Source organism: Typopeltis vanoorti, chromosome 11 (genome assembly GCF_054136105.1).
Source record: "Typopeltis vanoorti isolate ZY-2024b chromosome 11, IOZ_Tvanoo_1.0, whole genome shotgun sequence".
Lineage (NCBI taxonomy): Eukaryota > Metazoa > Arthropoda > Arachnida > Uropygi > Thelyphonidae > Typopeltis > Typopeltis vanoorti.
This window is the reverse complement of record NC_143559.1, coordinates 5,442,245-5,466,127: the sequence shown is the minus strand read 5'-3', so window position 1 is coordinate 5,466,127 and position 23,883 is coordinate 5,442,245. Positions and strand designations below refer to the sequence as shown.

The following is a 23,883-nucleotide window of genomic DNA, read 5'->3' as shown; positions in this document are numbered from 1 at the left end:
GTGGGAAGAAGGGTCATGCAGATGGATGTGCAAGGAAGGTGGAAGCATGGGTGGCCAAAGAAGAGATTGAGGGAACTGGTAGAAGAGGACTTGAGGATGAAGAACTTGGATGTGGTGACAGCCCAAGACAGGAAGGTGTGGAGAAGACTCATTATCAACAGTGACCCCCACTTAAGTGGGAGAAGCTGCAGAAGAAGAAGAATTACAAGGAAAGAATATTACAATTTTTAATACAAGAGATAAAATTGCAACTTTTATTAGGAAGTTGCAATTCTGGATTTCTACAGTTGAACAGAATAATTTTGATTGTTTTCCCACCTTGCATGAATTTTTGACTGGAATAAATTCTAAAGTAAATGAAGAAGTATGTAACGTAATTTTAGAACACCTGCATGACTTGCAATCACCCCTTTTGCAATATTTTTCAAAATCCAGTGAGGACAAATTCCTGGGTTCTGAATCCATTTACAGTGACAGCTAAGCCAGCAGGCTTCAGCTCAAGTGACTATGAAAATCTAATTGACTTAATTAGTGACTCTGATTTAAAACAAAAAAATCAAGGAACTGCCAATAAATGATTTCTGGACAAATTTAACAAAAGAGTACCCCAGTGTGTCAAAACTAGCTATTCTTGTTTTACTTCCTTTTACAATGACATATTTATGCGAGGCAGGATTTTCATATTAAGCTGCAACCAAATCAAAGCCCAGGACAGACTCGACACTACACCAAATATGAGAATTCAACTTTCTAATATTGTGCCTGATATCAAAAGAATTTGCAATTCAAAGACCCAAAAACATTGGAGTCATTAAGAACTTAATTTGCAATATACGTTTTACTATTTTTATGTTTTTGATTTTTACTAATTAACATTTGACAATAAATGATTGTTTGTTCTTAACGCTTAGATTTATTCATTTATTTTATTTATATTTACCTACCCTACAAAACCAGCACACAGGAGAAAAAGTCTGCATTCACTCGTAAGTACTAATAATAATATTATAAATTATTGGTGATCAGAATGGGATGTGTCAATGAAAATCAGCACAAATTAATTTAACGATGGTTTAATTGTTGTGTAATTAATAATTAATTATAGATCATTAATAATTAATTATCGATTATTAATAATTAATTATCAATTAACAATAAAATAAGCTAAATTACCAATTAATTATTAATTAATACATTACAAAATAAGCAAGGTGTTCCGTGAACATTTCAGGATTTGTGAAGTGTTCCGTCATAGAAAAAGTTTGAGAAACCCCGAGTTACTCGATCAGTTTACAGCTGACTCTCGTGTCATAACGTTCGATGAACTTCTGATTCGATGTGAGTGAACAATTCTGTGTTTTCGAACTTATATGTTTTTATTAACAGTTCTTTAAGTTTAAGATAAGATTTCTGTTTTCATGAAGGCTTAATATAGTTCTGTAAATTTAAAAATAAATTTTTTCATTTTGAACGCATATGTCAAGTTCTTGCCTGCTCCCCTAATTTGCTGATTACTGAAACCTGCAATTATTCGATGTATTTGTATGTGTGTGTTTTTATGTTTTTTTTTATACAATATCTTTTCTTTTTATTTACATATAGTAGGTTTATTCCTAAAATTTAACTGATCATCAGCAAAGCTTTCGTAATGAGAATGTTTGGGTTGTGTGTGTGATTGCAAGCTGATCGACTGTTTTATGGCAGGAAGTGATCTCATATTTCATTGGACATAATATGTTACAAGAGAGAGATGAAAACTCTCTATGAAAAAACATATCTTCATGAAAACAGGAATCTTATCTTAAACTTGTAGGACTGTTTTTGAATGTTCATAATGTTTAAAACGATAAAATAATTTTAATAAATTATTTAATAATAAGCTTTACTGTTTGAAATAATTTTTTTTTTTTTTTTTTACAGTCAGTTACCCATTACTTTGCAAAAGAAAATGAGCAGAAGAAAAGCAGAAGGTGATAGCAAGCGCCAGTTTAATGAACTGTGGGAAAATGAGTTCTTATTTATTGTGGGTCCTTCAGGAAAACCATTATGCATTGTTTGTGAAAGCACTCTCTCAGATAATAGAAGACATGATCTTAACAGACACTATAGAAAACATCAAGCTGAATTAGAAGAAAAACTGAAGTTAGTTCCTGGGTCTGAGTTGCAGAAAGAATATGTGGTTAAGAAAAAGGAAGAAATAAAAAAGAGACAAAATATATTTGTGAAACGAAGTTGTGAAAGTGTGGCAATGCTGGAGGCATCTTATGAAATTGCCTTTGTGTTGGCAAAGTTTAAAAAACACAAACCTTTTTCTGATGGAGAGGAAGTTGTTAAGCCCTGTCTCCAAAAATTTGCAAAATGTCTTGGTGATACAAATGTTGAAAGAAAAGTAAACCAAATTGCTCTGTCCAAGCAAACAATTAAAAGACGCATCGAAGAACTTTCTCATGATGTTACTGAGCAATTGAAAGACCATGTTCATGCTTGTTCTTTTTTTTCTTTAGCCTTGGACGAATCCGCTGATATATGTGATGTAGCTCAATTAAGCATTTTTATAAGAGGAATTGATGGTAATTTTAACATCTTTGAAGAACTTATTGGTCTTGAGTCACTTCATGGAAAAACCAGTGGGTCAGACATATTTGACAAAGTAAAGTCATGTCTAGAAAATCAACAACTAGATTCTAGTAAGCTCATCAGTGTTTGCACTGATGGAGCACCGTCAATGGTAGGTAGAGTTTCTGGGACTGTAACTTTACTTGAAAGGTTTTTAGGTCGTTCTCTACTAAAGTATTACCGTATTATACATGAAGAATCTCTGTGTGGAAAAACTCTAAATTTGAAGCATGTTATGATACCAGTTGTAAAAGTGTGTGAATAAAATTAGAGCAAGAGGGTTAAACAGAAGAGAATTCAGAGAATATTGTGAACTGCTAGATATTGAATATGGTGATCTCAACCTTCATTGTGAGGTGCGCTGGCTTTCTAAAGGACAAGTTCTCAGTAGATTTTGGAAGCTGAAAGAAAGTGTTCGCAATTTCCTGGAAGAGAAGAATGAGCTGCATAAGGAAAAAGCCCTGTTGTATGATGAGAAATGGCGATTTGATTTAGCATTTTTAGTCGATGTTACCAGCCACCTCAATGATCTAAATTTGAAACTGCAGGGCAAGAACAAACTGTTTCCTAGCTTAGTAAATGACATCAGTGCATTCAAAATGAAATTAAAACTGTTCATCTCCCAGTTAAAAAAACAGGGATTTAAGTCAATTTCCGCAATTAAAAGAACATAGTGAATCTGTTGAAGATAATGGCAACTTTACAGAATATACCGAGAAACTCAGATTATTGCAAGAGTCCTTTAACAGTCGTTTTAGCGATTTTGCTGAAGAAGAAGACTGCATACTTGCATTTATAAATCCCTTTTCACTTACTGAACAAAAAATCTTGACGATGCCTAGTAACATACAAATGGAACTTATTGATCTCAAAACCAATTCTTTATTGAAAATAAAATTTAATGAACTTCCATCACTCCCAGATGCTTCTGATATAATTAATTTCTGGCGATCGTTGCCCCGTGAACATTTTCCAGAACTGAGAAAATTTGCTCAGAGTTATATCTGTCGTTTTGGAACTACATATAGACGCGAACAAGCATTTTCATCAATGAAAATGACTAAGAACAAACTACGGTCGCGAGTGACTGATTCAAATTTGAAAAACTGTTTGATGCTTTCTGTAACTGATTTAACTCCAAACATTACAAGCTTAGCAAAAGCAAAGCAATTTCAAAAGTCTCAATAAAATAATTAATGTTTATCTTGTCTTTATATGAAATCTTTTATTTAAAACTGCTAAAAGTGTGTATATTAACATATATATAATAAATCATTTTATGCATAACTGTTAAATATATCCATATTACCATGTTTTAAAAGGGCTGAAAAGTGGTATAAGTTTGTATGGCGCATCTTAACTAAAAAATGAAATAATTGACGCATGAACTATAAAAGGCTGGCCACTCCTGATATAGGGAGTGTGATAGTTTAGAATCCAATCCCATATTTCCTAATTTACGCAACAGTCTTCCATGCTGTATTCTGTCAGAAGCCTTAGCAAAATCCAAAAAGCATCAAGCTGTATCCATTTCCCTTATCTAATTCAGTGGTAACATTATTACAGAATGTGAGCAACTTGCTAAAACATGACCTTCCCTTAGTAAACCCATGTTGTTCATTGAAAAGTAGAGATTCTCTGTCAACTAATTTTTGAATGTAAGCTCTCACCAACTTTTCCAAAATCTTCAGAACCATTCCTGAGATAATGATTGGTCGATAGGTGGATGCCACGGTCTTTGCACCACCCTTGTGCAATGGGATTACCATACATTCTTTCCACTCCTGTGGAATCTTCCCTGTTATATTACCTTACATTTATTAACATTGAACTAACAGCCTTTTTCATATGCCCACAATTCCGGCTTATTCAAATCATTCTGCAAATACTGCATATGCAATACAGTTTATGTTCTTATACATATTCTAGATGGTTTATTTGATGTGAGGGTCAAAATATCAAGTAATTTTATGTTAGACACCATACATGAGAGGTTGGTTGATCAATCTATAGTGTGTTAGTACTGTGATGGGAATTAAATTTATATTAACTACAAGTTGTTACACAAACATAGTAATTGTCTCCATAAGTTTTGTTTCATAACAAATCCTGAACAAAATAACAATGTGCACCAATATAGATCCAAATACAGACTCATCTGCAGAATGATTTATTACTGTAAATAGTATACAGGATGGAAGCAACCTATTACTTGGGTCTATTTTGTGGAGCTTCCTTGGAGCTGTGAGAATTTCTTTTGAAATAATGTATCTAAGAGCTTAGAGCCAGATAAGACACTTTGCATGTCATATGAATCAGTATCTATCAGTCAAGATGGTCGTTAGCATGTTTGGCTTCTTGGCAACAAATGAAGTATAAACAGTGTTCTGAAAAGCTAATATACCTATATGTTACAAAATTGAAACATTCTTTTTGTATATAGTTTAATAATGGGCAAATGATGCATAATATATAGCTTCTCCCAGTCCCCACCTTCCCATGGTGTGGCCTATTTCCACAAAAGGGGGGGCTCTGGCTAACACAGTGGGTATTCCTCCCGCAAAGGAATCTTGTCCTAGTTGGAAGAACTGCTAACTAGACCCACCATCATCATCCCATTAAAATACCACCACCCAGCTTATTGGAAGTCTTAAGTGTCAAAAGCCATAGTTAATCTAAAAAAAAGGAGTTCCAGTGTAAGCAATACCCTTACTACTGTTGGATTGTAACTTCTTCTCAATCACGTTTTATCGTCTTACAATTCTCTCTCTTTAGTATTTAACTAATTGCAGGTTGATATATCAATCGAATATGAAGAAAATTTATATTATACTGCACCACTCCATATTCTGAATTGCAAGAACAACTTAGATAAATCAACCTTCAACTGTACTAGGTAATCATAAGCTGATTTTAGGCCGAGGTTTTTATTTTTATTACATATGGTTCCTGCTGAGATTCGTATCATTTTAATGAGCGGTGCAATGAAACAATCAGGGAAATACAAGATTCAATTCAAACAAAATTATTTAATGCAGTGTCATAAATTACATCACAACAGGGACATTACAATTAAACGAATACAAAACTTTCATTAAGATTCTAGTATACCACTCAGCTGAGCTCAAACTTTATAATTAAAGATTATATTTAACAGATCTTATTCTTCTTGTTACAAAGAACTTCTATCACAACTTTACTCTGACCAAGGTTACATCTCAAAACATTTAAATATCAAATCAGTTCAAGATATTCAGAAAGAATACAACTCATGAACCATCAGACATTTATTTGTAATTCTCTAAGCTCAGTTAATCAAAATTAGTTCTTGTAAGTTCGAGATTCCTAAATTACAACAAATATGCTTCTCAATATTCTCGTTCAGTCAATGAACACTTAATTCAATAAAATAGCACTTGTCACTTGAAGAGGGAAAAGTCTTAGCACATCACACATTAAATCTTGAATCGCTGAATGCAGCAACTAGGAACAATTTACTTTCGGCAGATTAATTTTCGTTACTTCTCACTAAGTATAGTATAGGTAATCTTACCAGAATATAGCTTCTGGTAAGATTAAGGAGATCGAACTACAATTTTTAAAGTCCTTGCTAACTTTTACTTTGTAGTAACACAAAAGAATCTTCCATTTCCACAACTGATTTATAGACTCGGGAGAATACAACCTTTATGCACTTGGTTTAAATTATCCACCTATTTCTTCTTTTTCTTATACGTATTAACCTATTTCTAGCACTATTTCACTCTTAGGCGTTAGGAAGTTTTGGTAAAAATCCAACTCAGAAAAAGGTAAGTTAAATTGCCAAGCGATTCCCGGTCTTTTAAATTCCATTTTTGGCATGTCAAAATTCCTCTCCAGTCTCCAGCTACCGTTCTCTATACTCCCCTATTCGATTCTGTTTTTACTTTTGTTTTCGTATCTACTCCTTCCCTTTTCCCACCAAAAACTGGTTCTCACTGGTTTAGCTCTCATCAAACTTGCTTTTCCTTTCGTATATAGCAGTTCACGTTCCAGCACATGCTAGGAGAAATTTGCATGTTTTCTCATAACAACCAATCAAATGATACCACAAAGAATCTCCTGGATATATTAAAATTACATATATATTACAGTTTCTTATATTATTATCAAAGGAATAAAGTAAATAAAATAATTGACACTTTAATATAGAGGCTTTTTATGTCTATAATATATTTTAAAATTATATAAATAAAATTAACTAACAAAACTCAAAAGGAATTACATGAATAATATTTTATAAGCAAGAGACTAACGAAATAGATTTAAATAAGTCCCTCAAGATATGGTAGGTCATGTTAATTATGAATGAAGTATTATTATTTACAAATATCTTCATTCAGAATTTAACACTATCCTTGCAAAAAATAACTTATCCTTCCATTTCTATTCCCATTAGGATATTATCTTCATTCAACCATGTTTCACTTATTTCAATAATTCTTGTGCAAATAAACTAAACTCAATCAGTGAAACAATTTCATTTCTCTTATTTCTGATATTCTTGGCATTTGTAAATAAACAGAGCAGTTCAATTTTAGGTCTATAACCAGTCCTACTTGGGTCACTTGTTGGTTGTGATTTCCCCACCACACCTACCCTTGACCAATCACCTTTATTACGGCTTATCACATATATCTACTCAGTCTCCACTTCCCCACCTACATTCCAATCTATTCCATTTCTATGTTGATCATCTAAATACATGCATCCACTACTACTTCCAACATCCACTCTCCCTACCATGTTTCCCTGTCCACCCGGGCTCCCAACATTTCCCTGTTCCTCTTGCATTCCCATTCTCTTTTTATCTCTCATACTACTGCTGTTTCCACTGCCAAGCACTTGTGTCTCTTCAATACCACTCTCCTGATCTTTCACTTCATCTCTTACTTGCATCACATGCCGCACTTCCATCTAGCAACAATTTCTCCAGTGTACTTCAAAGCCATTCAAATACAATCCATCACGTGTGTATAATTCCTTTCTTCCCTGAAATACATGCCATGCATCCTCAAACTGTAGTCCTTTCTCCTCACACAGCTCAGCCAGCATACCGTTCATGATTCTGGCTCTCTGTCTCAACTTGACATTATCATACCTCGGCAACACACTGACAACCTTTCCCAATACACTGTTATCTTTCACTCTCCTCAATAACCTGCTGATATTCATGCTTACATTGTCCTTATGGCCACTTAAATCTTTTGTCCTCATAATCACTGTTCGTTTCCTCCTCATGTCAAAGCATTATATTGCTCATTCTCCATCCTGGATAGTAGACCTTATGGACTCTCAGGAACCAATCCTTTAACAATGGAATCTCCATACAGTGCTATTCTCAAATATCTCATCACCTCTTTTACCCTTTTTTTCTTCATTCTATTCTTTTGCACACTTTCATTTTGTTTCCACTAAACATCTAATATCACTCTGCATATTCCTCGGTTCATTTTACATTTTGAATAACTGTTTCATGAAATTGTGCATTCCAACAATTTCACTCGTCACTCCCGTAGTCTCGATACCTCTCGTGCCGCATCTTACTTCCGTTTCCTCATTTATACTTCTTTTTGCGCCCTCATCACTTACTTTTACTTCTACATTCCTGCATTCTTTCAGTGTCACTAGCTTTTGTTCCATTTTTGTTTCTTCATTTACATTATCTTTCATTTCTTCAGTCTATTTTGCATTTGTTAACTCATAGTCTATAACACCATAATATATCTTCCATAACCTCTTTTCATCTGCATTTCCTGTTTGATTTCCCTAGTTATTCATTTTATTCAGAATCCTGATTTATTCCTTATTTATACTTCCTTTCACTCCCTCAGTCTCACTAGCTTTTGTTCCATTTTTGTATCTTTCATTTACATTATCTTTTCATCTGTATTTCCTGTTTGATTTCCCTAGTTTCATGTATAGACCCAGCCTTTTGCATAAAATTAATACTAGAGAAAAGAAGAAAATACAATTTAGGAACACAGGTATTATTTTTGTAATATGTGTTTCCAAATAATATTTCTAAATAATATTTTCATGGCCATTTAGTCTATTTTTGTTTAGGATTTAGTATTCCCCTTTTTATAACGTCATTGGTTTTTACTCAATTTTTAGGGCATTACTGATTCTTTAAAGACAGATATATGAAGAATATATAGGAATAATAATTTGGACATATGTTTGTAGAGTGTTGCTGGTTGTTTTCTTATTCAGCAGCATCCAGTGTATAGCGATACATATTTTATCTGCTGTTAAAGTATGAATGAAAGGAAGGGGGACTTGGAAATGTGGGGGATAGAGAGAGAGAGATGTGGGAAAATTATCAGTGAGGCAAGGGGTGTGTGAATTTTAAACCTGAGTTTTTATAAGGGCAGGCAGAGAAATCTTTGGAAAAGGAGGTGAAAGATAGAAATGTTTGGGGAAGGAGAACGATATGATGGGATAAGATCAGGGGTGCGAGTAACAGGGTGTGAGCAATTTCGACAGTGTCTTCTTCGGAGCTTGAGAGGGAAGACTTCTCCCTCATCGTCTTTGGAGCTCAAGGACTGTATATAGTCAAGGACTGTCTTTTATCATCAAATGCACTTCAAATACACCCTCTCTTCTGACACATTCTCACTATCATCTCATTGCTGGCCTAGTTGGCCAAGTGGTAGCATACCCACTCTCTAACCAACAGGTTGAGGGTTTGAATCCCACCATGGGCATAGATGTTTGTGATCATCTTTAGGTGGAAGATCTTCATCACCTGGTGTGAGACCCCCCCCCCCCCCACTGCTTCTGATATGGTTGAGATATTGTTAAGAATAATGCATTTGTATGTACCAGATTAATTTGAAAAGAGATTTTTATTATACAGTAAAAGGATATAGAAGCAGAACAAGACATCATTGTTGGAAGTGTTATAATGAAGGTGCAAGCAACAGAGTGACAGCAGATTTTCTGCTTGGAGGATATCCTTTCTTTGGATTGTGGTGAAGAGTAGAATGCACTGCCAGAGATGCCAATTAGGGCTTCGAGAAACAGTAAACAGTAAGTCTATGCAGTTTAATAAGCACACAACATGTGGAGGCAATGTGTGAAACACTAATGTTGCATATAATAACATCTTGCATGGTGATAAGAAATGAAGCCACCATGATGCACAAAGTGGTGAAAAGAATCGTGATTTTCAGAAGGGAAGTGGCTACAAAGGTGAAAGTTCAACTGAACAAAAGAGATGTGTGGAGTTACAGAGAAAAAGACTATGGAAAATTGAAGGAGAAAGAAATCACTAATGCCTGGGACTTTCTCAAGACCAATTACTGACAATGTCAGGTAGTATTCCTAAGGTTAAGAGGATAAACAGAGTGGTAAGGTTGAAATGTTTGAATAATGCCATCATTCAGAGCCATGCAGAAATGTTATGGAAAATTTTGGAAGAGATATAAAGAACACAGATCTCATTAGCAATAAGAGAATTATATGAAATAAGGTGATGAGTATAGTAAGGAAAGACAATAAACATGTGAAAAGAGATTGGCTGAGACAGCAAAACAAACAAATTCCTAGGGGGGGGGAAAGAAAAAACACTGTTAAGAAAAAAGTTGCATCTGCAGATATGGTCGATGAGTATTCTGTCAGTATATTATTATTATCCTAAGAATCCATGGAGTCAAAGACTCACCTAGGAGGTGCCTTTGTCATACACACACAGTTCATCATACATTGCCTTAAACACATTCAAATTCTCTGCAGACCCCCATACTCTCAGGCAAGGCATTCCAATCATTCACAACTCCCATGCAAAAAAGCCTGCTTCTCATTCCCTTGTTCACACCCTCCTTATACAGCTTCCAGGGATGGCCTCTTGTTCTTCCCTGATCCCCCCACCATTTTATGAAATACCTCTTCAACATTAATCCTGTAACAATCCTTTAATAACTTCAACCCTCTTCCTCCTATCGACTAGACTCTGTAAATTACATCTTCTCAACCTTTCTTCATATTCAACATTCTAGAGATCAGAAACTACAATCATCTCTGTACCTTTGTCCTTTTGAAAACCAGGCAACCAAATCTGTGCAAAGTAGTCCATATGTGGCCTAATCAAGGCCTTATACCATGGAACCAGAATCTTCTTACTTCTACAAGTCAGTGTCCTCCACATCATTTCAAGAATTTGTTGTCTTCCTCACAATTTTGGCAATGTGTCCTCTAAATTTCAGATCCTTACCAACCATCATCACAAGATCTCTTATTTTCTCCACCTCCAATAATATATCCCCACTAAGCATAAGTTCTACATCCCATCTTTTTTTCCCAAATTTTAAAGCCTTCAATTTCACAATATTGAACTGGCATTCCCACTTACTCAATTTATTCAAGGCCAGAACATCTGCTCTACTCCTCATAGTTCTTCCCAACTTTGCATCATCTGCAAACAACTGAATATTCCCATCCGAATTGTCCCCAATATAATTAACATACAGGTTAAACAGCAATATCAGACCCCTGAGGCATACCACTAGTGACTTTCCTCTTCCAAGATATTGCTCCTCCATACACAACTTGCTGATACCTATCAGATAGCCAACCTCCAATCCAATGCACTAGTCTAATATCCAACCCTCATCTGCTCTAGTTTCATTATTAACTTTTCATGTGGTAATCTATCAAAAGCCTTTGCAAAATCTAAGTATACTACTGTGTATCCATCTCCTTTGTCCAATGAACCCATCACCTTATTGTAATAAGTAGATTACTAAAAATGACATCCCTTTAACAAATCCATGCTGTTCATCAACGATAATACCACTATTGTCAACCCAATTCTGGATCCTGGTTCTCACCATCCTCTTCAACACTTTAACCACAACAACTGACACAAATAGGTCAATAATTTGATGCTTGAATTCTGTCACCTCCCTTAAGTGGCACCACTCCTTTGGAACTTGACCCAAAAGACTCATATTAAACAAATGTCAAGACAGATGTCAACCTCCTTCTTCATGGAGAGCTTCAGAGCAGATGTCACTGCTCTGAAACTCTTCATGACATCACATTTACAAGAATGAAAGACCTTTATGAACTGCTCATTAAATATCTAAACTATATCTTCTGCAGCAGTTGTTCTTATACCATTTTCTCCAATTGATATCATCCTTCCATAATCATTCTTTTTTTTTTTTTTTCTGGCTACATGTTGAAAGAACTCTCTAGGATTTTTTTAGGCTTCAGTAGCTAACTGCCACTCATACTTCACTTTTGTTACCCTTACTAACCAAGTCACTCTCCGTGCCTGTTCTTTGTAATCCTCATGGAATTGATTATTACCACTCATCTTATGTTGCCTCCATAATGCGTTTTTCCTCTATATCACATGCTTAATCTCTTCATTCATTCATTCATCCATTTCACACTCTACCTTATTGACAGTTGGTTTACATTTATACACTGTTTCTACTATATAATTCTTGAATATCACCCAAGCAGCATTGATCTCCTTTCCACCCAATTCCTCATTCCATGCCTGCAAACTGCCTCTTGAACTTCTCATAATCACCAGCCTTGTACGTCCAGGTAATCACTTCATGGTCATTCTCGCCAACTAAAGGGTGATTTGACATAATTATATTAACATCCTCTGATGAGATGATGAAATCCAAGACCCTCAATCCTTGTATGCCCTCTGTTACGTACTGTCTGAGGTAGATGTCCCTTTAAAACTCGAGTAACTCATTTTCTTTACTTCTGATTACAATCTTAACATTCCAGTCTATATTGCCATAATTAAAATCACCCATAATGATGACCCTTACCACTATTTCCCCTCTTGCATCTTTACCTTGTATGTACATAACTCTTTTTCTATCATCAATAGCACTCCACCTCCCTTTTTACCCTTTTTATCTTCACAAAATACCCTTCCATCTGTATTCCTCTCAGGATGTCATCCTCATCCAACCATGACTCACTTATTGTGACAATTTTGATGTGAACAAACTCAATCAATGCAACCATTTTATTTCCCCTGTTTCTGATACTTCTAGCATTTGTATACAAATATAACATCATATTCCTGGATTTATAACAAGTTTTACAGATATTATATCATTTATTAGATAAAATTTCTTCATACCTTCCTCAAATCATTTCTTTTTCTCTTTACCCATCCCAGAACCTTCTTCAAATCCAGTTCTCCTACATCCCAAGTCATCCCATTCCCTTTTTGTCTCTGCACACATTCAGTTCCTCTCTGATCAATAACTTTTCCCATACTATGTTCCCCTGTCCACCCTGTTTCCCCGTTTGTCTTGCACACTTGTTCTCTTATTCTCTACAATCATACTACATACTTCTCCATTCATAAGCACCACTTCAATATCTCCTTCCTTATTCTCCCCACTCTTTTACATTCATTCTTACTTGCTCAGATTCTTTCTCTGCACTCATTACTCTCTTCCAGCAGCAATCTCTCTCCAAATGACTCGCTCCAAAACTATTCAACTCTTATACAGTTCGACTCATCCTTCAAACTCATTCCATACATTAACAAACTGCACTCCTCTGTTTTCACATATTTCAGCTAACATATCATTCATAATCCTTTCCTTCCACCTCGTTTCATCGATGCCATACCTGGGCAACACACTGACTATCGTGTTCATCTCCTAAGTATCTATGGCCTTCCCAAGGTATACAAATTTGGTTATATTACAACTCCTATATCAAAAACAGTTTTAACTTCAAGAAGAAAATTAAAAATATTTGTTTGCCAGACTGAAATTATAGTTTCCTTTGATGTGGTTTCTCTGTTTACAAAACACACTGCTCCAAGAAAATCTGCAGTTTTTACAATCTGATTTTGTTAAAATGTTTACTTTTACTGTCAATGCAGAATAATTCACTTGGCAGAATAAAGTGTATAAGGGAGGAAAAGGACAGTCCTACCTTTCCTGTCTTGGCTGATAACTTTATAAAGTAATTGGAAAGCCAACTTTTTTGACACTATGTTAATTCAACCTCATAAATGCGTAAGTTTTGTTCATGATGTCTTTGCAGTCTTGTCACATTCTGAAACACAATTACTTCAATTTAGGGACCAAATAAGTCCCTTATATATCCAAGTTGTTCGCTATTGAATGTGAATCTAACAACAGTCTTCTCTTTTTGGATACCTTAATAATCGATAACTCTATAGTCAATATTCAATTTTTCCATTTACAGGATGCCTTCCTTTACTGGCAAGTATATCCACCCAGCATCACATCAACATCCATCACAAAAGACAGGTATTATCAAATGTCTACAGCCTCCATAGCTCAGTTGGAAAAGACAAAGCCCTTATCGGGAATCGTACCCAGGAAAGACCTGGTACGATTCCCATTCATTATCTTTTCTCTTTCGACTAAAGGTGAGTTAGCCAGTCTCATATGGAGGTAGAGGGTTTTTTCACCCGGAAACTCTGGTTTTTCGTCCCTCAGAACAGGCAAACCGGCTCGGATAAGTTTTAGGAGGGCTCAACCAGTCCTAAGGGACAGTCGAGGAACAGGGAGAATCTCACAGGAATAAATAAAAATCGAATGTCTAGTACAAAGAGCACATAATCTGTTCTTTGCATTCCTTCTGTTAGAAGAAATGAATAAAATAAGAATCACATTATCATCTAAAGGACATAAAGAAACCACCATGTAGACAATAACTGATAATTATCATCGTTCAGCTAGACTACAATCTATTAAGAGATTTTCCATACCCTAGCTTAAAGAGACTTTTGAACGATAACCAGGATTCTCCACAAATGCAATTTACAGATTAATTTCAAACCAGCATATAAGTTATCATCATTCCTACCATCTACTAAGGATAAATTGCCACCTCTAGCCTTAACAAGTGCCTTGTTCCTCTCAACTCTGCTACTCTGGACAGACTGCCCATTCACCTAAAATCAAAATTCAAGAACACCAAGATTACATAAAATTTCTAGAATAAGAAGGTTCAGGCCTTGTGCCTCATGCCACTGATACTATTCAGAGTTCATTGAGATCAAACAAAGATTTTGCAATGCAGTAAATAACAATTTCAGTTGATTCACCTGTTTCAATTAAATTTTTTTCATTGAAATGGGTGAAATCCTGCATCAATACCTTAATCTTCATCAAACAGACTGCATGCCTATCTCCAAGTTTTGGGAAGTAATACATATATATTACTTCTGTACCTGGTTCACTGGAACTTTAACAGCATAAGCGCTTCCGTAGCGCAATTAGAAGAACAGCGGTACATTGCGCCCTTCGATTGGAATAGGCCTAAGTTTGATTCTCGTCACGACGGGAGGAATCTTTATCTGGACAATTTTCAATCGAAGGTGAGTTAACCGATCTCATATGGAAGTAGCAGGGTTTTTTCTCCCGGAAACTTGGGTTTTTCATCCCGCATACAGACAAATCGGCCGTTCAGAACACACAATTTACAGACATAGAATACCAATTGTGGTGGAGGTGGGTGGTAGATGGCATTGATGGAGATGACTCGTAGTAGAGGTTTGGTGTAGTGGCTGAGACAGTGGTATCAGCTGAGAAAGTTGTAGGTGTCCTCCCGTGATGTGTCTTCAAACTCCTTGGAGGTGTCAGGAATAATAATAATAATATTCACATCTTCAACACAGCTGTGACTGAGACACTTGAAGTATACTCAAACTGTTTTACTCATTCTCGTGTTCACATATTGAATGTTGCATAAAATACTTTTGCTTTCTCCCTGAATAATGCTCATGTTACAGTGCGCAAAACATATAGAAGATTTTAAAATATTCTAATTTCCCTTACATGTGTTATAACTGTTTATTTCAAATTATTATTAAGTTCAGCCAAACTAGTAATATACAATACAATACAATTCAAAGTAATCTGAAATTATGAATCTATTACTGTGACATAAGTTAGAAATATGTCAGTTGATGCAATAGTAGTAACTGCCCATGAGAATTCTGAGAAAATTAGGAGAAAGGAACTTTATATCATCATTACATCCATTTCTGGGGTGATGGTGAAGATTTTGGAGACGATGGTAAGAACTCACATATGAAAATGGCACAATTAGCAAAAAATACTTTGCAAAGAACAGTATGGCTTTACTTATTCATCTTTCATAATAATATTGCAGCTGAGTTGGATAAAGGGAACTAATACACTTTGATACTCTTGGACTTCGTTAACTTAGTATTCTAAATTTGATAGAATACCCCATGAAAAGCTGTTGCATAAACTGGAGAACAGGGAACTGGAATATAAACTATTTGCATGGATAAGTTGGTGGCTGACAGACTGTATCAGAAAGTGGTATATGGGGGATATGAATCTACTAAATTTAAGGTGACCAGTGGTGTACCGCAAGGATCAGTCCTTGAACCACTGTTGTTGTTGTTCAATCTATATGTTAATGATATTAGGAAAGAACTAACAGGAGATTATTATTATTAACACCCGACCTCCATGGAATCAGAGACTCATCGTGGGAGCTCACTATTACGATGCTCATCCAACCGTGTCTTAAACTGATTCAATGTGTCCACATCCACAACACACTCAGGCAATGCATTCCACTCACCAACCACCCTCCATGCAAAGAACCTGCTTCTCACTCCTTTGCTCACACCCTCCTTATACAATTTCCAGCAGTGGCCTCTTGTTCTACTTCCTCTCCAATTCTATGAAAATTCTCTTCCATGTCTACCTGATAACAACCCCTGACCAGTTTATATGCCTCAATCATATCCCCCCCTCTTCCTCCTAGTCATGAGGCTCTGCAACTTACATTCTCTCAATCTGTCCTCGTACTTCACATTCCAAAGACCACTGACTACCTTTTTGAATCTTCTCTGTACCCTTTCCAACATATCCTCGTCACCATGAAAACCTGGCGACCAAATCCGTGCACAATAATCCATATGAGGCCTGATCAAGGCCTTATACAATGAAATCATAACCTCTCTACTTCTGCATGTCAGGGTTCCCTGCAACATTGCCATTATTCGATGCGATGTCTTCACAACTTGTGCAATTTGGCCCCTGAATTTCAGGTCCTTGTCCACCATCACTCCTAGATCTCTCATCTCTTCTACTTCTGTTAAAGTTTCCCCACCAAGTGTATACTTGGCATCCCATTGTTGCTTATTGCTTACCAAATCTCAAAACCTTACACTTGGCAACACTGAACTGACAGTTCCACTTACCTGCCCATTCATGCAATTTATTCGAGTCCTCTTGTAAGGCATTAACATATGCCTGACTGGGCATTGCTCTCCCCAGTTTTGCATCATCTGCAAACAGCTGGATATCACTAGTTAAACCCAATATCATTAACATACAAATTGAACAATGGCCCCAAAACTGACCCCTATGGCACACCACTGGTGACCTTTCTCTTTCGAGATACAGCCCCATATACAACGTTCTAATACCTATCTGACAGCCAGTTAGATACCTATCTAACTGATCCAACACAGACGTCTGTTATCCAATCCCATCTCTTTCAATTTATTTAAGAGCTTGTCATGTGGCAGTCTATCAAAAGCCTTTACAAAATCCAAGTACACCACTGTATATGCATTTCCTCTGTCCAAGGTATTTGTCACCTTGTTATAGTACATAAGTAAGTTAGTGAAACACGATCTCCCCTTAACAAACCCATGCTGATAACCAAAGAGAATACTGCTGTTATCAATCCATTTATGTATCCTACTACTCACCAATCCTCTCCAGGCTTCATCATAACTCCAGATATACAGACCGGTCTATAATTTGAAGCTACAGCCTTATCACTGCTTTATGCAGTGGAACAATTTTATTCTCCTTCCACTCCCTTGGAGCCTGTGCTGTTGCAAAACTCTTGTTCAACAGGCATGCCAATGCTACTGCCAGTTCCCTGGAACATTCTCTTAACATGTGTGGTGATATTTCATCAAATCCTATCGCCTTATTAACATCAAGGTTATTTATTTCCTCAAATACCTCACTGAATACCTCAACAATGTCTTCTCAGTTACCATTCTACCACTTTCATCCCTTAACTTCATCTTTCCATGATCATTCTTCCTTCTACTTGCCACATATCTAAAAAACTCTCTAGGGTTTTCCTTAGCCTGATTTGCCAATTTCTGCTCATACTCTACTTTTGTTTTCCTTACTGAGTCACTCTCCTGGCTTGTTCTTTATATTCTTCATGTGACTGATTACCATTATTCATCTTGCACTTCCTCCAAAGGACTTTCTTTTTCCAGATTTCATGCTTAAGCTTCACATTCATCCATTTTATACCAACCTTATTCAGTCTTTTAGCCTTTGGGATACATTCATACATTGATGCTGTTATGTATTTCTTTGTAAGTTCCCATGCAGTATTTATTTCCTTACCACTCAACTCCTCATTCCATGTTATCGCTCGAAGTTGTCTCCTAAGCTTGTCATAATCACCAGCCTTATAATTCCACATATATCCTTTCCTCGCAAAAGCCTGCATATGACTAGCCACGACACAGGTGAATACTTCATGATCACTTTCACCAACTGGAGGAAAATGTGAAACCCCTCTATCAATTACATCCTTTGATGAAATGATGAGATCTTGAACTCTTGATCCTCGTATGCCTTTCTTTACATGCTGTTTGAGATAGTTATCTCTCACGAACTCGAGAAATTCACTTTCCTTATTCCCAAATGCTATATCGCCATAACTGAAATCACCCATAATAATTACCCTTCCTTTGTTCACTAATCCAAGTTGTTTATACATTTCTTTATCACCACCTTCCACATTCCCAGGCCTATAGCAACATCGAACTAAATATGTCTTCCTCTCAACCTCCATGTTATACCACACTGCCTCATAACCATTGCCACTATTTCCCCCTTTCATGTCTACCTTATGTGGACTTAATTCCCCTGCTATTATCAGCAGCACTTCCCCTCCCTTCCTGCCCTTTCTATCCTCACGAAAAATACTGTACCCTTTTATTTTTATTCCCGTTACGATATCATCTTCATTCAACCATGTTTCAGTTATTCCAATGATTTGGGAGCGAATAAATGCAATCACTGAAGCCATTTCATTCCCTTTATTTCTGATACTTCTGGCATCTGTAAACAAACACAACAGCTCATTTTTAGGTCTATATATCCAGTCCTATCCAAGCAATATGTTGGTTGTGATTTCACCACTACACCTGCCAAATCACCTTTATCACTGCTTACCACATATACTTCCTCAGTCTCCACTTCTCCACCCACATTGCTTCATATACATTCACTGCACTTTCAACATTCACTCTCTCTATGCCATGTCTCCTTGTCCGCTTTGAGCTCTCCCCCCCCCGTTTCCCTGTTCCTCTTGTATTCCCATTCTCTCTTCCTCTCTCACACCACTGTTTCCACTGCCAAGCACTGCTGTCTCTTCAGTACCACTCTCTTGATTTTTCTCTTCATCTCTTCCTTCTGATCTCTGGCATGCATCACACACACTGTACTTCCACACAATACTTTCATCCAGCACACTCACTCCAAAGCTATTTAAATACAACCCATCACTCCTGTATAATTTCATTCTTCCCTCAAACACATGCCATACAAACTCCACTCCCTTCTCCTCACATAGCTCCACCAACACCATTCATGATTTTGGCTCTCCGTCACAACTCATCAACATCAAGATGTTCAACTGTTTGCTGATGATGCAACAATAGGCAAGATAATTAGGAATGTTACCGATATACAGCACCTACAGAATGATTTAAATAAGTTGGAAGTGTAGACAAAAGTGTAAAGGTCTGTGCATTGACATGATGAGATATTGGTGGGATTATGCTTAAAGAAATTGACCAGTAGACATCTTGTAGTTATGGTGGACAGAAATTTGAAGTTCAGAGGTCACGCTGCAAAAACTGCAAATACAACTCAGAGGATAATTGCAGTGTTGAAACAAACATTGACATGTAAGGATACAGAAATCATTTTGCCTCTTTACAAGGCCTTGATGTGACTGCAACTGGATTACTGTGTGCATATTTGATCTCCTGGATTTGGAGGTTATAAAGATGTTGAAAGGGTGCAGAACAGTAATAAAGATGATATTGGGACAATATTTCATAGCTTATGAGCTTATGGATTCAGAGTATATGTGACAGAAGAAAAGGAGGCGAAACTTCTGAGAGTGTGAATGGTTATTGAGTGATAAAAATTTTCATTATATGGAAGGTGGAGAGAAGACAAGGGGGGGGGGGGCATCTGTGGAAGTTAAGTTTGTGTGCAGTTGAGAAAGGGATGAGAGCTAGATTTTTCTCTCCCAGAGCAGTGAGTGAGCAGAACAGTTTTTGCCTGTTGAAGTGGTGAGAGTGCATTTAGTGTGAATGAGTTTATGAGAAAGTATGATAGCTGGTTTGGGTGATCTCCCTTGATGAGTCCTTCAATCCCTGGAGATCTCAGATAATAGTAATAATAATAATTAACATTCATGTGTGAGCAGAGCTAACCTAAGGTAGTACAGCTACTTAAAGAGAATGGGAAAGGAAAGGTTAACAAAAAAAGTTTTTGTGTGAGGATGGGCAGGCAAATGGCAAACAAGAAGACTGATCTAGGTGGGTTTGATGCAGTCGATAATGCCTTAAAAGACAAGTATAAAACCTGAAAATATTGGAGAATGGACAATTACAGATTAATTTGAAAGAAAACTATTCATAAGGTGGTGGTAATAATATAAATTTAATACAGCAGTGCTGTCATAGAATTCTGTATACTCACTGAAGGTAACATATTAGGCACTGATGATGATATCTAATTCTGATATATTACTATTAATTACAGTCCTTGGAGAGTCCAAAGTTTCATCAGAGTCACTCTTGCTAGCACAATGCCTACTACACTTTTTAAATTCACTGATCAGTGCACTTGCCATTTCTTCCAACAACATATTAAAATTTGATTTTGTGACCTTGCTGATTTCACTGTTACAAACCTTCCAGGAGTGCCCTCTTGTTCTTTTCTTTCCTACAATATACTGAAATTTCTTTCGTATATGGTAGAAAATCTATCTGTAATCTATCCTATCTATCCTGTTTCAACAGCTTATGTCTGTTATATTCCCTCTTTTCCACTTAGTCACTTAAGTCTGACATTCATACTCTCTTAATCTATCCTCAAAATCAATATTCTGAGTATGGATATCTCAGTCCCTTGCCTCTGCACTTTTTCTTACCCTTCAGTATTATTCTGAAAGCTGTGGGACTATTATGATTATTATTATTATTACGTTACACCTCCAAGAATCCAAAGAATCATTGAGGGAGGGCACCTACTCTACAACTCTCTGTCTCCACCACTCAATCCACCAACTACAATAAACCGCAACTACACCAATGCCGGCGCCACCACCACAAACATCCATGCCCAAGGCAGGTTTCAAACTCGCAGCCTGTTGGCTGGAGAGTGGATACGCTAACCACTCAGGCCAGATATTTTCTGCAATATTCTACTGCGATTTTCTACAATAATCCACATGTGCGGTCAACAAATCATGGTTCATAAAGAACTTCCTTAATTCAACAGCCTCGGTTATCTTTTGCATTGTCTTTGCTAATATCATCCAATACCCTCAATTCCATTATCATCATCACACCATATCAACTTCTCTGCACTGTGACATGCAGTCTCACTGATATAATATAATACTATCATGCCTGTAATCATAAGTCCAAAACACAAACTCCTAAACTGGCAGCACCATCCCCCCCCACACACACACAAACAGACCACTTAAGTTATAATGAGCAGAAAGTAGATCAAATTCAATTCTTAGAGGCTCTTGTGTACAAATTATTAGCACTACATATCCCTTCCCCCTTCAACGTATTCACAATGTAATAATAATATAAAAAGTAAATGGCAGCTTTCTTATGTATGTATGTATATGTGTGTGTTTATTTTCGTTCTCTTAGTCTCTTGTCATCAATGTGCTACTTTTTGATGTCACAGGGCACTTCTTACCAGTGCCAAATACTCATTGTCCATTTCTAACCACTTATTAAAAGAGACACTGTCCAAAATAATATTAAAAATGGAACTCCAGAAATAAATAAATAAATAATAATAATAATAATAAACGTAATATTATTATATTTACGGCTATTTTGTCTGCTTCTGTTTAGGAGTGCCCCCTGTTTAAATATCATTGGCTTTTTTACTCACGGATTCTTAGGGCATTGTAGAAAAAACGTAATACTTGCCTATCAATAAAACCATCTCCATTTCCGTCACAAGTTTGAAACAGCCGTCTAATTCGCTCTTCTTCTGGCGTAGAACCTGAATCGCTGCCGCTGGAATCACTGTTAGCATCGCTAGCCATCGCAGTATCTACGTTTTCACAAATTCAACAATTACACAACATACTTTTAATGATAGTCTCATATCAAACCTAGCTTTTGATTACTATCTTAATAAGAATTAAAATTCTTATTACTAATACGAATCAACATGCCTGCTTCCAAAAGAAAACAAATATTAAATGCTCAAAATTGAATGTCAACATAAGCAAAATTTAACTTCCACTTAATACAATTCCAGCCCTCTTCTTCCTCACTTAAAGATTTATCCATCTTCTTCTTCTTCTGTAGTAAAATTTTACTATTACTCAAAAAAATAGTTTTCCAATCAAAACATTTGCTCTTTCAAAAAAATTACTTAGAAAACCTTCTGAAAAGGATCTCTACTAAATGTATTTGCATACAAATTACGCTTTTTTTTTTCTTTTTCGTTCTGTGAAGTGCATAGTCTTTTTCGAGAGAGGCGGCAGTAAACATGAGAAATTGGCATGACGTGAAACATGATTCTACACCTTAATAATGTGAAATAAGCACGTTTTCCAAAGTCCTTTCGAATACCGCATACTAATTGCAATCATGTCGCGATGCACCACGATCATTTAATACCACGCAGATACTGTATTTCCACGATACAGAAAACAAACAATACTGTAATATGTATTTCTCTTTTTATTTTATAAATATTAGGATATAAAACTGAAAACCACTTCGTGATGTAACTATTCGCTTCTGAACTCTATATAGCCCCACCTATGTAAGGTTTGATGAACTAAAAATGAACTGGATCAAAATAACATAAATACGAAGTCTGAGAACTATATCTCTTTAGCTTTTTCAGTGTGGAAAGTATGGAAAGAATACTTCAAAATAATACTCATTTAAACAATTCAGTTGTAAGTTTTTTGCGAGTGGGGCCGGATTATAGTAATTAAAATATTGCTTCTTCAGCACTAGGCTGGGCAGAGAAAGACAGGTTCAGTTATAGTCGCAGACTAAAGGAACTTTTTCTAAGCCTAACTCCGACCTGTTTCGGAGTAAGTCGATCTCTCGCACGGGTAAGCAGGTTTTTCTCTAGAAAACTTGAGTTTTTGTCTCGTAAATTCAAGAAAATTAACAGCAGAATTCACGTTTTTTCAGACAATAAGATATCATTATAGGAATAAGGGCCACACATTCTCAACATTTGTTTACCTCTCTTTACTGACTGGCGCCTAAAATTAATAATGATATTGTGCCAACTATCTCTGTTTAGCTACTGGTGGAGATTGAAATGACCACTCAGTCTCAAAATGTTACATCAGGCTAAAATAGCCTCACCTACCAAATATAAGGGAATAAAAGCCATTAGCTGATTTTATACACACACACACATATATCCCTAAACAAAGTATGGAAACTTATTTTCTTACTGCTTTTTTGTTTCTTACCTATATGTTTTATATATATATATATATATATATATATATATATATATATATATATATATATATATATAGAGGAAAGTTTGATTGTCTATGAAAAATACTACCACTACTAGTATTTTTCATACAATGCAATAGATGGCATTGGTGTATTGGGTGATTGGGTGGTGGAGACAGAGAGCTGTAGAGTAGGTGCCCTCACTCGATGAGTCTTTGGACTCCCTGAAGGTGTCAGTAATAATAAAATAATAATCATACATATATATATATGAACCTCGAGTACATTAGTACCCTTTATGGGTTGGGAAAGACGGTACTTGTTCATATTAGATTTGAATGACTGTAGATTGTATTCCCTAGGGAACACATCAAGGAGAAGACTGTTCCATGGTATAGCAGTGGCAGGGACGAAGGAGAAGGAGAAGAAACTTGTTCTGTGGGTTTTCGAGGTGC

The 23,883-nt window shown here is 36.2% G+C and overlaps 1 protein-coding gene across 1 annotated transcript in view; it reads right to left on the bottom strand.

Moving 5' to 3' along the window:
- LOC150101280 (colorectal mutant cancer protein) overlaps positions 1–22,714 on the bottom strand; it is a 499,737-nt gene extending 477,023 nt beyond the window's left edge. Inside the window, exon 1 of the mRNA XM_090400857.1 lies at positions 21,914–22,714. Coding sequence (XP_090256983.1) covers positions 21,914–22,032 — 119 coding nt within the window. The 5' untranslated portion in view covers positions 22,033–22,714. The remainder of the gene's footprint in view (positions 1–21,913) is intronic.
- Between the last annotated feature and the right edge of the window lie 1,169 nt (positions 22,715–23,883).